Genomic DNA, 12485 nt, shown 5'->3' on the forward strand with positions numbered 1-12485 from the left:
GGGACACCTCGCACTAGACAAGGCTGCTCAAAGCCCAGTGCAACCTGGCCTTGAACACTGCCAGGGATGGGGCAGCCACAGCTTCTCTGGGCAACCTGTGCCAGTGCTCTACCACCCTCACAGTGAAGTCCCAGGATCCTGATTCTGTTTTGGAGACTCATATATTGGAGGTCAATGCTAAGGTCCCTACGTAACAACTGGAGGTAGATCTAGACTTGGAGTCCTCAGGAGAGCCCTCACACACATACATGCCACAGGGCCAAACTCCTTGCTTATTCTGTCTCATGCCTCCCACATTTTGTACTGATTTATGTACAGCTGCTAAACTCAGAAGAAACAGAGCTGCCCCATGTCGTATTACACAACTGCCAAGGGCTTGGGTGCTCTCCAGGAAGGTGGGAGCTATATATTCCAAACTCTTTTGGCCCAGAACCCAGCTCGCCCACTTCCCATGAAAGTGCTCTTTGCATCACACAACGATGCAAAAAGAGGCCTTGTATGCATCTGTTCTTGAATTGGGTTGTCAGTGTCGAATGCCAAGAGTGCTGCCTGCTATAGCCAGTACTCAAACACCTCTCTTTACCCAGTCTTCCCAAGCATATTGCTGCTCACAACAGGGTAAGGGACTCACTCTTTGAAAGCATGCCCCTCAAAATGAAGTGCTGAAGGACCAACAGGAGGAGTGCTGACTTACCCAGCCATGCAGCTAAGCACCACTTCATGAACTGTCACGCCTGTCACAGCCGCAGTAACTGAATACGTGCCCGGTACTGACACCCATAATGATTCCATTTACTGCAGTGTTTATGGGGCATCCCTCTCACTGAACAATTAGAGGACTGTGGTGCCACAGTTCCTGGTGTGTGAATCCTGGGAATTTGCAAAATAAAAAAGGTCAGGAATGCCCAGCTAGAAGAAGCAGGTCAAAATCTATTCATCTTTTCCTTCCGCCACTTAGGTAGGCAAGCAAGAGGAAATAACAACATGGAAGGCAGAAATCAGTACTTTTATTAATGTCCATTCTCATTTGTGACCCTTTGTCATTTACTTTAATTGCACAGACCAATATTAGTGATTGACTTTATTTTTGTAAGTTACAATTTTTATAGCTTTTACATTTGCATAGCTTTATTAAGAGAAGATAAAATCATGGATAAGTCTCTACATGGATTCAAAGACAGGAAGCAACTTCTTACTAATCCTCATGCAAACTACTGACTGATTATTGGAGACTGAGGTTGAGTGTAGTTTCAGAAAAAAGTTCCCTCTTATGAGCATGTTAATCTAATAACAAGCTAATTTATAAATCTTTCACAACTGATGTAATTTTCATATATTAGATAATAATTATAGGCATATTAAGCAATATTAACATTATTAAACAACAATGAACAGCCGCCCGAATCTATACTACGATAATGCAAAATCTGAGTAATTTAAAGTGCCTTACCTAATATAAGAGCATAATTTTCCATTACAGCTTTCCTAAGCTTCTAGAATGTTTTCTGTCTTACAGGTCTGGAGTTTTTAAACAGAGTAAATCCAACACTGACATTTACAGAAAAATTTATGCCTGATCCAAGAACTCCAGGGACACTTACACTTTAAAATCATTTTCCATTATACCAACAAATTATGCCCATTTGGAAAAGGAGCTATTGCTTTATTCTGGTATTACCAAGGAAGCTGCTTTCTGAGCACACTGGATATATCTTGTGCAATGAGTTTTCAAGAGACTAAAAAGTATTGCTGCTGCTCTTCTCTATTTCTTGCTCTTTTGCAAGCATACACGAAACTGCAGACTTGGCTGCCACTAAGTATATATTTCATATGGAATATTATTACTGATAAAATGAAATATGTAAGTTATTCAATATGAATGACTGCTCATCTCTCCCCTGAGGTACATAAATAAGACACATCCAATATGAGTGCAAACTCAGGCAACTGTAGTAACTCTGTGGCACACAGAGAGAAGGAAAAAGATCATGAAATGCTTCCAAAAAAACAGTTATCTTAAATTATCTTAAGGAAAAAAAAAAAAACAACCCAAAAACCAAAACCAACACTAACTCAACCAACCAACCAACCAACCAAAAAACCTAACCTAAAGCACCCCAAGTTCCTTTTACTAATTTCTGTTTCCTTACGGTTTCTCTATAACAAGGCCTTCCTGAAGGAATAATACATTTAAGGAATTTGCAAAGAATTATCATAAGGCCCAATGGAGAACAAGTGCCCTAAGTTATCTATTTTCCATTTTACTAGAAGCAAGGGTCCCCTAAATCGTAACTCTCCATATAATTAAGATTTCTACACAAAGCAGGTTCAGCTCTGCACTGAAGGAGAAAAGAAATTAAGCCTTCACTCATGGCTTTCTACGCATCAGCCTAAAACACCTCCGCCCCCCCCCCCCCCCGGCTCTCGCACGTAATTCCCAGGACAAGCTGTGGCTGCCACAGGTGAACTTAACTACAATTTTTAAGAGGCAAGAACACTGCAGACATCTAAATCATGAAGCTTTTGGTGGATTATTAACTGAATAAATGCTTGTACTAGACCAAATGGACTTTCCCATACTTAAAAAAAGTCAAAACAAAAACCATGTACATGAGGAATGGCCACAGTGCTGTGCCAACCATTCTCCTAACCTTCTCAAGGTTCCAGCCTTAAGAGATCAACAAGTTTCAACTGGTATAAGGAGTGCTACAGAACGACTGCATTAAAACAAAATCCTTCACAAATAAAACAAATTTATACAAATATCTGAAAGCATTAAGTTCCAGGTTCTGTACTTGTATGTAGTTAAAACATTTCTTTTTCTTACAGAAACAACCAGAACTAGCAACAATGATACTGGATTCCAACAAAGCACACAAATTTTGCCTCGAAGATTTAATCAATAGGATTTGAAAAAACAGCATCAAATATTCTGAAATGATTTATGAGCTGTAAAAGTGATGCACTTGAGACATTCAAAGTATATCAGTTCTATCAAAATTACAGTTATCGGCATTTACTCTTGATAAACTGAGAAAAAGAGTGAAAGAACAGGAAAAAGAGCAAATAAAAGTACTGGTGAGGTTGTAAGACCCTCTAGTTGAAAGGATTATGTACAGCAATGAAAAAGCTTTTTCTTTTTCAAAGAGATTGCACATTGTCAAGGTCCATTTCCATAAGAGAAATACATTAAAGTAATTTTTAATCTATATTCTATTGTCTGGCCTATAGAAGGTATTCAAAGACACAGGAAAGACGACTTCTGCCAAGCAGATTAAACAAAACTGCATTCCTACACATTTTAACAACACAGTTACACATCAAAATTCAAAACAGAAAAATAACTCGATGCAAATACTTAACAAATACAATTATGGATTCTGAAAAACCTGGGGGAAACAAGATTATGAAAGGAGTGCCTGAACTTGATGAGGAGATCTGTGTAGTATGGTTTCTGGAGCCTTATATTCATTTGAAGGATCCATCACAGCTGCATATAACTCACTGTAAGCTCTGCAGACCAGTTCTGTTGACTGCTTTATTATCTGCTCTCTAAAAACACAAACCACAAACATAATTTGAAAACTGTAAGGAATAGAATTATACTACAAACAAGGAATTAAAAATACACACTAAAAATACAGATTAAAAACCAGTGTCAGTTACATTAAAAAGCTCTTTTACTTCAACTGTGAAAACATCTTAAAGTTTTAAAATAAAAGAAGGCTTCTTCATCTCCTTTCACTGTACACAGATAAACTCACAGATATGATCGTGATAACCAAGAAATTAGCTTCTTAGTTTTTGTAATCATGTAAAAAATAGTAGAAGGATTTAATTTGCATACATTAGTTTTCCACCTGCACTCCCCTGCATCTCCTAAAAGACTGATAATCTTAGTGATCTGCCTTCTGCCTCCTAGGACTTCTCACTGTCCTTTGTAAATAGACTCACTCTTTTTCATCTACCAGCAAATATATTCTATTTGCTGTATCTCAATAGCACCTGATTCCATAGTCAGTCAAAAAGGAAGAGCTGAAAGTAATAATGGACAGAGATATAAAAATTGCTACAGCCTTCTACCAACAATCCTATGAGGTCTGCGTCCTGTTATTTTACTGGATCTAAATGAGTAAGAATGCATGGAGACTGCATGCTAAATTCAACTGGAAAGTTTAATATTTTTTGAGGATCAACTAATATTTTTGTTTTACACTGCACTGAATCAGTTTAATCACCATGGTGATGTGTTTATAGTTGCAGATACATTTTTATTTATCAGAAAGGGTAGTTGCAACTGTTTTACAGCCAAACCCATGTAAATGGAACACCAGGAGAAGCTGAGGAAAACAAGGTAACCATGAATGCAGATTCAGCCCTGCTGTAGTACACAGTAAAGGAACAAAGACACCAAAACTGCATCCACAAAAATCAGGGCTGAATTCACCAGCTGCTGGGAAATGACAAATCTGAAAGATCAAGTGTGTAGAACTTCATCTTTTCAGAAAATAATTAAGCAGCAGAAGCTATGAGAAAGAAGACTAAGAGACAAAACCTGCACTGTATTCTGATGCATGGTATCCAGTTTTTTGATATACTATCAACTGCTAGTATTACTAAGATTTTAGAACACCTGAAAAAAAGACTGGCCTTATAATAGCAAATCTAGAAACACTGTTACAAGGAAAATATATTCATGGCATTCAGGTAAAACACCTGTAATCCTCCAATCACTGTCTGGGATCACTAAGCTACCATAACATGACAATCTTTTAAAGCATTGCACACAGAATTCATATAAAACTAACTGTACTGCACCAAATAATATTAAAAGGAAAAGTTCGTTAAAATATTCCAGAGGAGCGAATAGCATCAAATGATGCCGTTCACAAATCCATCAAATAATGTCAGTGTCATTAATCAGTACATTAGGATTTCAGTTGCCATAACAACATGATACATTTTATCACTAACACAAATGACAGCACCTTCTAAAAATAGTAATTCCAGCATTCAGTTTCTGTGATCCAACACAAATGCAAAGAGCTTTCCAAGACCAACAGTGACATAAATTAGTAACTTGAAACTTTTTAAATGAGCAAAGGAATTAGAAAGACAAGAGCATGCACTGCCAAATGTCGAACGTTCTTTATAGTTGTAAAGCATAACTGATATTGCCAGTGAGTATTTCACACACTGATCCCTTATCAAAGTATGTGGTCTGATTTTGAGAAACAAAGAGCTCTTGGGTTGCAGCTCAACTGTTAGCACAGTTATGTGAATTCAAGGAAGACATCTTCAAAATTGAACATCTGCAAAACTACTCAAAAATTTCAACTGCTATAGCCAAAGATTAAAATTATAGTACTGGTTAAATGTTTTAATCAAATCTTGAGATACTTTTGGATTTTGAAAGTTTATTCACTACAAAAAATATTGACTCTTAAGACTGTGATTCTACAAGCATGCACCTCTATAAACAGGAATCTTACCTTCAAAAGGACTGTTTATGTTTAAAGCTACATGGTCTAAGGCTGACAGATTATTTCTTTTTTAAATTCTGAGCAGAACCTGACCTATAGCACTGAGTTACAGCAGGTTAATAAACTCCTGCATGTTAGCTGAGCTCTAGCACCTATAGCAACCATCCTCACACAGGCCCCCCTCGCACCTCTCAGCTGCCCCCTCTCTCAAGATAACATGAATTCAGCTTAAACTGCACTGAGAGGTTTAAAAACCTTATCAAGGGGATAAGGCTAGGTGTGCATACAGGCCCAGTTTGTCTTGGATCATCTTACAGAAGAAAACAATTAAGTCAAAGTCATTTCACTGTGCCTGAGTCGTTACAGTAAAGTCTACCTCTGAAAAACTGCTTCTGTGTTAGCAGAGAGAAGTTGAAGGTTTCGAAATACATTTACTGTTGTTATGATTTTTAAATAGATCTACATTAACAAAATACCAAGAGCTAAAATACAGGTTTAATAGCTTGACACCTAGAAGCAGAAGTTGCAATACCTCACTGACATTACCACTCAAGCTACCCTGTTTGATCTGTACTGGAGCAGAACAGCTCTCACACACCAGGGTCCTCTCAGTGGGAATAGTAACCCTCGCAAAGACAGCCAACAGCCTGCTGAAAATCACCAACATCCCCCATGCCAAGCCATGCACCAAGTATATGGCATGAAACTGGAAGTCTTTGGATGAGGAGAACCTGAACAATACAGAAGAACGCAGCAGCTGCATGAGCTGATCATGGCACGTCTCTTTCAACTGAACTATTCTATTCTAATAAATTCCCAACAATAAATACTTCTCCCTTGACATACGTCACTGTTTAATTGCAAGATGCTGTAATACAATCCTGCTGAGGACAGGTGCTAGTGAGACTCCAAATATTGTTGCATTACACAATATGTGATGTGCTAGTCTTAATTCTTGATACATTCTCTCACCTGCATTCTTCCCAGAAGTGTGAAAAATAACTTGAAGAAAAGTTTTTGATCGGTGCACCATATAATTCTCTGACTTTATGTACTACAGAATGTCTTCGTATAGCTCACATTTAATTGTAAAGAGATTCATGCCACTTTCCTTAGCCTAGGGTTCAGTTATAGTCAAAAAGCAAGAGAAGAAATAAATAATATAAAATGAAAAATAAGAGCTATCACTTCTATACTTCACAGAAGAAATCACTGAAAAAAACCCCAACACATTTTAGGTAAAAAGTAAGGCAATTTCAGCACAACATTCCATGAGACAAAAATGCCAATCCTCTACAGCAGAAGACAACAAGGTTGAAAATCCTCGACCTGATGGAGCAGTGGGATAAAAGAAATCTTGAGTAAGAATTACATATTTCATCTGTCTTTGGAATGCTTACAAAACAGTTCTAAAACAATCTACAAATAAGTTGACAAAAATTGCCGACACAGCGGAACATGTTCAAAATAGATGAATGTAATTCATTTTGATGGTGTCTGTCAAATCAAGAGCAAGTACTTCAGCAAGTTACAGAATTATTATTTCTCACTGCTTGTTCAAAAGGAGAAGAGTAAGAACAAAACTGAATTGTGATCTGAAGGACAATACAGATGTTATCACAGCTGGTAACTTGAATTCTCACCATGAGCCACTAAATCCTAATCAGATTCATCCTGCTGATCATTACATAGGCATAATAGAAATTCAAAGGTAAGGTACTTACTTCACAGTGGCACTCAGAAGGAAATTCAGCTGGGCCATTAACAGACTATCTGGAGCAGACAGATAGCGATCGAACTGAGCCTAGGGCAGAGGGGAAGAGAGTATGAGACCAACATATTAAGAACTTGCTGTTACATGAAAATAGGTAAAACCACAAATCTCTGAAAAGTGATTACGTTAAAACGACACTCTCATATAATAAAATTTCCTCTTTTTATGTATTTAAGATAGAGCCTTATCATCTACAAATGTTTGAGGTAGAACTTAATTGTGCAAAACAAATAGCTAACTTCAGCACCTCTGTCACCAAAATTTTAAGTTTCTGACTCTGAGGAGTAAGGGTGGAAGGGTAAGTAATGAGAACCTAGCTTCCCTAATTATCCATCTAAGTTTCCTATGCAGCTAGTGCAGGTATGCATGCATCACTGAAGCTCAGACCTTGCCTATTAGGTGCAGAGGGAATATAGTAGCTTCCAGACAGAAATCTAGTCTGTCCAAGTTAGACATGTTGCATGTTTCTTTTTGGCAAGGAGTCACTGCTTAATAAGGAGCACTTACAAAAAAACAAAAGGGAAAAAACAAGAGCAAGGGACCTAATTCAGACTCCTTGAACTGCTTCTAAGCCTACTTCCCCTCCCCCATATAATACAGTTGTGTTGCTTTGATTCTAGCAGTTTGGAGAGGAAAACAAGAAAGAAGTCTTCAACTATCTATCAGTGAAGTTGTGGATGGTCTGCACCTGGAAGTGTTCAAGGCCTGGTTGGATGGGGCTTTGAGCAAGCTGATCTAGTGAAAGATGTCCTTGTCCGTGGCAGGGATCTTTAAGGTCCCTTCCAACCCAAACCATTCTATGATTCTATGATCAAACGGGTGACTACACAGAAGATGGAGCCAGGGCTTCTCATGGGTGAAAACATGAGGAATACTGGACACATATTACCCTAAGGAAAATTCTGATCAGATATTAAGGGAAAAATTCACACCAGGAGTGTCACCAAACACTGAACAGGTTGCCCAGAAAAGCTGTATAAGCTCTATCCTTGGAATTACTCACTCAGGAAAGGTCCTAGGCAACTTTATCTAATGATGGTAACCTTCCTGAACACTGGATAAATCTTCTCAAGCTGGTAAACCCTAAAATCCACATCCATCCATCATTTAAATTGGCAAAATGTCGGCACAAATTACTAATGAAGTTACAGTTCTCACAAGTTAATTTTTTAGGATTATCTACCCTTGTTTGGAAAGCAATACAGCTTTAGCTGAGAGAGGGATACGGACTTACTAGAACAGCATTTGCAAGCACACGTGAACAACTTAAAAAGACGGGACCTGCAAAACTTTCAGGTTAAATTGGGAGGCAGTAAATCTGCTTGCAAGTACTCCCTCCACATGGTTTACATCCTGGGAAGCCAACAGATTACGGTGACAGATGGGACTTTTGTGGGTTTCATTTCAGCATACTGGGTTCCATTCTGATTAAAGTGTACGGACACAAGCAGACATTGAACAAAGTAATGAAGGAAATAAAACAATTGCGGTCTTCTCTAAGTGTTCAAGTGAAATTACTATGTACCACTATAGATAATGGAGTTACATATATATAACTTAAGGAGATGGTTCCCAAACTGCAGTCTTTAAATTCCTTGTTGGTGTACAGACCATGATAAATAGAAGATATTTTAAATGCAAAATTTATAAAGGTTATATTAGTAAGAATGCACGCAATCTGAGTATACCACTGAGTGCTCTGTGCCAGAGCTCTGTTCATCCAACCAGCTTCAGAATCACTGGTTTAAAACTTGAGCAGAGGAAAACAGGTTACACTGACACCACTGGGATGGATTCAACACACAACTTTCTAAAAAACTTTGTTTGAAAAGAGAAATAATTTTTAAAAGACCTTTTTTTCATGGGGGTATACATGTACTGCTGGATGAGTGAGCCTTATTTACAGTTAAACTTTCAGAATGAAGCTAAACTTGGCTAAGCAAGAATAATGACAGACTATATATTATTGCCTACTGAACTGTGATATTGTTATCTCTATGCAAAATAGCCTCCACACACCCGTAAGAAAAAGTATCACCTGATAATTTGTTTTAAAATATATTATAGCTTTCAACTTAAAAAACACTACTGTGACATGCCCAGCACCTAATTTCTGACTTTAGCTGAGCTATTTACATAAAATCAAAGTGTTAGGACTAAAATTATAAACGATAGCAGAACCTATATTTCAAAGCATACAGGCAAAAAAGAAACTTTGGTGATTAAAACTAATTAGAGCTAAGTATTTGCTTTTAGCAATTTAAGATGACTCATGGGATAGCATTCTTGTAAGTAAAGTTCTGTTTCTTGAGGCTCAGAAACTAATCTACTACTACCAAATAATTTATGTATTTATTACTTTGAGTGGTCAAATTACTACAAATGAAGAAAGTATTCCCAGACATGTAATTTAGCTATTCTTAAAGAGACTGTTTAGATGACTATCTACTACATCATATAATTAATAGTATTCTTTCCCATGTCACAGCATCACCACCATAATATGAAATTGTAAAAATGCTTACCATTGCAACCTTTAGGGACACAGAATCCATATTTGGCAAACTTGAAAGAGGACCCTAAGAATCAGTAGTCAAAGGCGGAGGAAAACAAGGTCATATTAGCATATGGAAAAAGATAAGAAGGAAAAAGATAAGAAATAATAAATTCTATACTCAGTTCAGTGCTAAATTGTTGTTTGGTCCTGCTACAGGGTCTTAAACGTTTGGAAACTGAATCACCATATCAACCCCCTAGCATATGCTGTAAGAATTGTCACCTCTGCAGCCAGGCAATTGTACAGGCATAAATGAAAATTGCTACATTCCATTAACAATCTGCCCTGGTTGATCTGAAATCTGTTTTAGAAAAGGAGATAGGCTCATGAATAGGAAACCAAACCGAGTTATTAATAATTATTATTTATATATTTATTTATTCATCTTTATACACAAAAAAAAAAAATCTGTCAAGTTTGGGGACTTTATGCAAAATTACTGGCTGAAGAAACAACATAAAGCTATCCAAAAGAGTTCTGCTTTCTCCAGAAACACTGCTCTTCACTTTCTCAAAGGATCACAAAAGGACATAAGCACAGCTGAAGGGAAGAAGGGCTGTATTAACTCCTATCACATAACAACTGTGGTTCACAAGAAAGAAGAGCATGAAATCTGAATTTCAGTTTTCAGCTCACTCAAAGAAATCTCAAGTTTTCACTTTTAGACTTTCGCTGTCTTGGTGCTAGAACAGCTGTAGCAGTGAATAACGACAAAAGAAAAAATTATTTCAAATTCTGACTAAACTCACCTGCCAAGTTTTCACATAAAAAAAGAGTAAGTACCTACTGCATGCAGGGTATTTATCTACTCCATGTATGGTGCTATAGCATGCAATAGGAAAAACCTGAATGCTTCATGCACTCATGTAGGTCCACTGTGTTCTAGGTGCAATGGAAGTAGTATACCTACTCAGTATTTGTTTTAAAGCCAGTTTGACACTTTCTGAGGCATATTAAACTACTTATACAGTCAGTCTGATAATGTACAGGATGTCTGTGGTGTATGGAGCCTGTTGATGGCACACAGATAAGCTGCACAGGATTGTTGCATACCAAACCTGCTAGGCTTGCTGAACACACAGTGTAGGGGAAACGTTTAGCTGCAATGTGTCAGGTGTAATAGTCCTGGTCCCGTGTGAAAAATCAACAGGTATTACTGAGCTTTTACTTTCAGAAGCAGCTTCATTTGCAAAAACATTAATGACAAAATTTTTCTAGTAGGCAAGCATGCAGTATATCCTCGACACGAACATTAGACAAACTTACCTGTTCTGGTTTGTGTTGCTGCAATGAGTTATATATGTAGCTTAGACCAGCTCTTGTTAACACATAGGAAGCTTGCTCATTTATGAGTGTATCTAAATGAGCTTCAATCTGAAATTTTAAGCGTAAGGTATTTATAAAACGCATGTGAGAACATTAAATTGAACAAGCTATGGGGATAAAAGGTCTAGAAGCACAAATAAGAAAGAGAGTAGTCAATAAACAATAAAAAGCACAAATACATAGAGCATAACTATTTTATCCATTTACATCTTTTATATTACAAGAAGCCAATAATAAAAATACAGATATTTCTTTCACATCTGACAGAAGAACCTAATTATTTTGTATTTGTAAATACAACAGCATTAAAAAAAAAAAAAGAAAAAAAAAAAAAAAGAGAATACCTAAACTCTAATCTCAAAAATTGTTTATTTTGCTATAGTTCTTTGAAAATACATGATGAAAATCATAGAATCATAGAATAGTTAGGGTTGGGAAGGACTTTAAGATCACCTAGTTCCAACCCCCCTGCCATGGACAGGCACACCACACAGTAAACCATGTTGCCCAAGGCTCTATCCAACTTGGCCTTGAACACTGCCAGGGATGGAGCATTTACCACTTCTTTGGGCAACCTGTTCCAACGTGTCACCATCCTCACATAAGTGAACAGTAAAGAATTTCTTCCTTACATCTAACCTGAACTTACCCTCCGAGACCATTACCTCTTGTCCTATCACTACAGTCCCGATGAAGAGTCCTTCTTATTGAAAATACTGACAACAGCATCGCAGTTTTATGACAAACAAAGAGAAAGTCTTTCAGAAGGAAAATAAAACTGAAACTAAATAATAATCAGTAGTGATTCTAAACTCAATTCTGATAAATATGTATTTGAAAAAAGTTAACAGAAAGAACAATAGACAAATTACAGCTATCAATTTTGCTTTCATTATCTTCATATGAAAAGCGTCATAAACATATTTTACATTCTTAGTATAATCTTCACTTTGCAGAGAAACCTAATCAATAAATCCAGTCACAGCACCAGCAACCATTTTTTAGCTTTGTTAGTCTTAGAATAATATTTGGGAATATACACACTATTACTTTGTTATTACAACTAGCCCACATTTCATTTCTTTTTCTTCCAATCCTAAAGAAAAGCAAAAACTGGTAATAATTCAAATTCTAGTAAAATGTAAGATTTCCATGTCTGATATTTTAAGGGTTCACTTTTTTACTTTTTAAAATTGTTTAGAAAAACACTCATTTTAAATCAGGATGGAAATCTTAATTTGGTGATTTTTAGCTGTCTTAATAGAATTCTTTTTTCCTATGAAAAATGCTTCTCTTATTAAATATGCCATTCTATCTCCACTTTAATAACCTACTTATGTATAAT

At 36.8% G+C, this 12485-nt stretch overlaps 1 protein-coding gene across 1 annotated transcript in view; it reads right to left on the bottom strand.

Moving 5' to 3' along the window:
- Positions 1-987: 987 nt before the first annotated feature.
- Positions 988-12485, bottom strand: part of COG6 (component of oligomeric golgi complex 6) — a 56108-nt gene continuing 44610 nt past the window's right edge. Inside the window, exons 16-19 of the mRNA XM_065678339.1 lie at positions 11081-11188; positions 9783-9836; positions 7208-7287; positions 988-3552 (exon numbers count right to left, since the gene is read on the bottom strand). Of these exons, the coding sequence (XP_065534411.1) occupies positions 3405-3552; positions 7208-7287; positions 9783-9836; positions 11081-11188 (390 nt within the window). The 3' untranslated portion in view covers positions 988-3404. The remainder of the gene's footprint in view (positions 3553-7207; positions 7288-9782; positions 9837-11080; positions 11189-12485) is intronic.

The sequence above is a fragment of the Lathamus discolor genome, chromosome 4, assembly GCF_037157495.1.
Source record: "Lathamus discolor isolate bLatDis1 chromosome 4, bLatDis1.hap1, whole genome shotgun sequence".
In the NCBI taxonomy this organism is placed as follows: domain Eukaryota; kingdom Metazoa; phylum Chordata; class Aves; order Psittaciformes; family Psittacidae; genus Lathamus; species Lathamus discolor.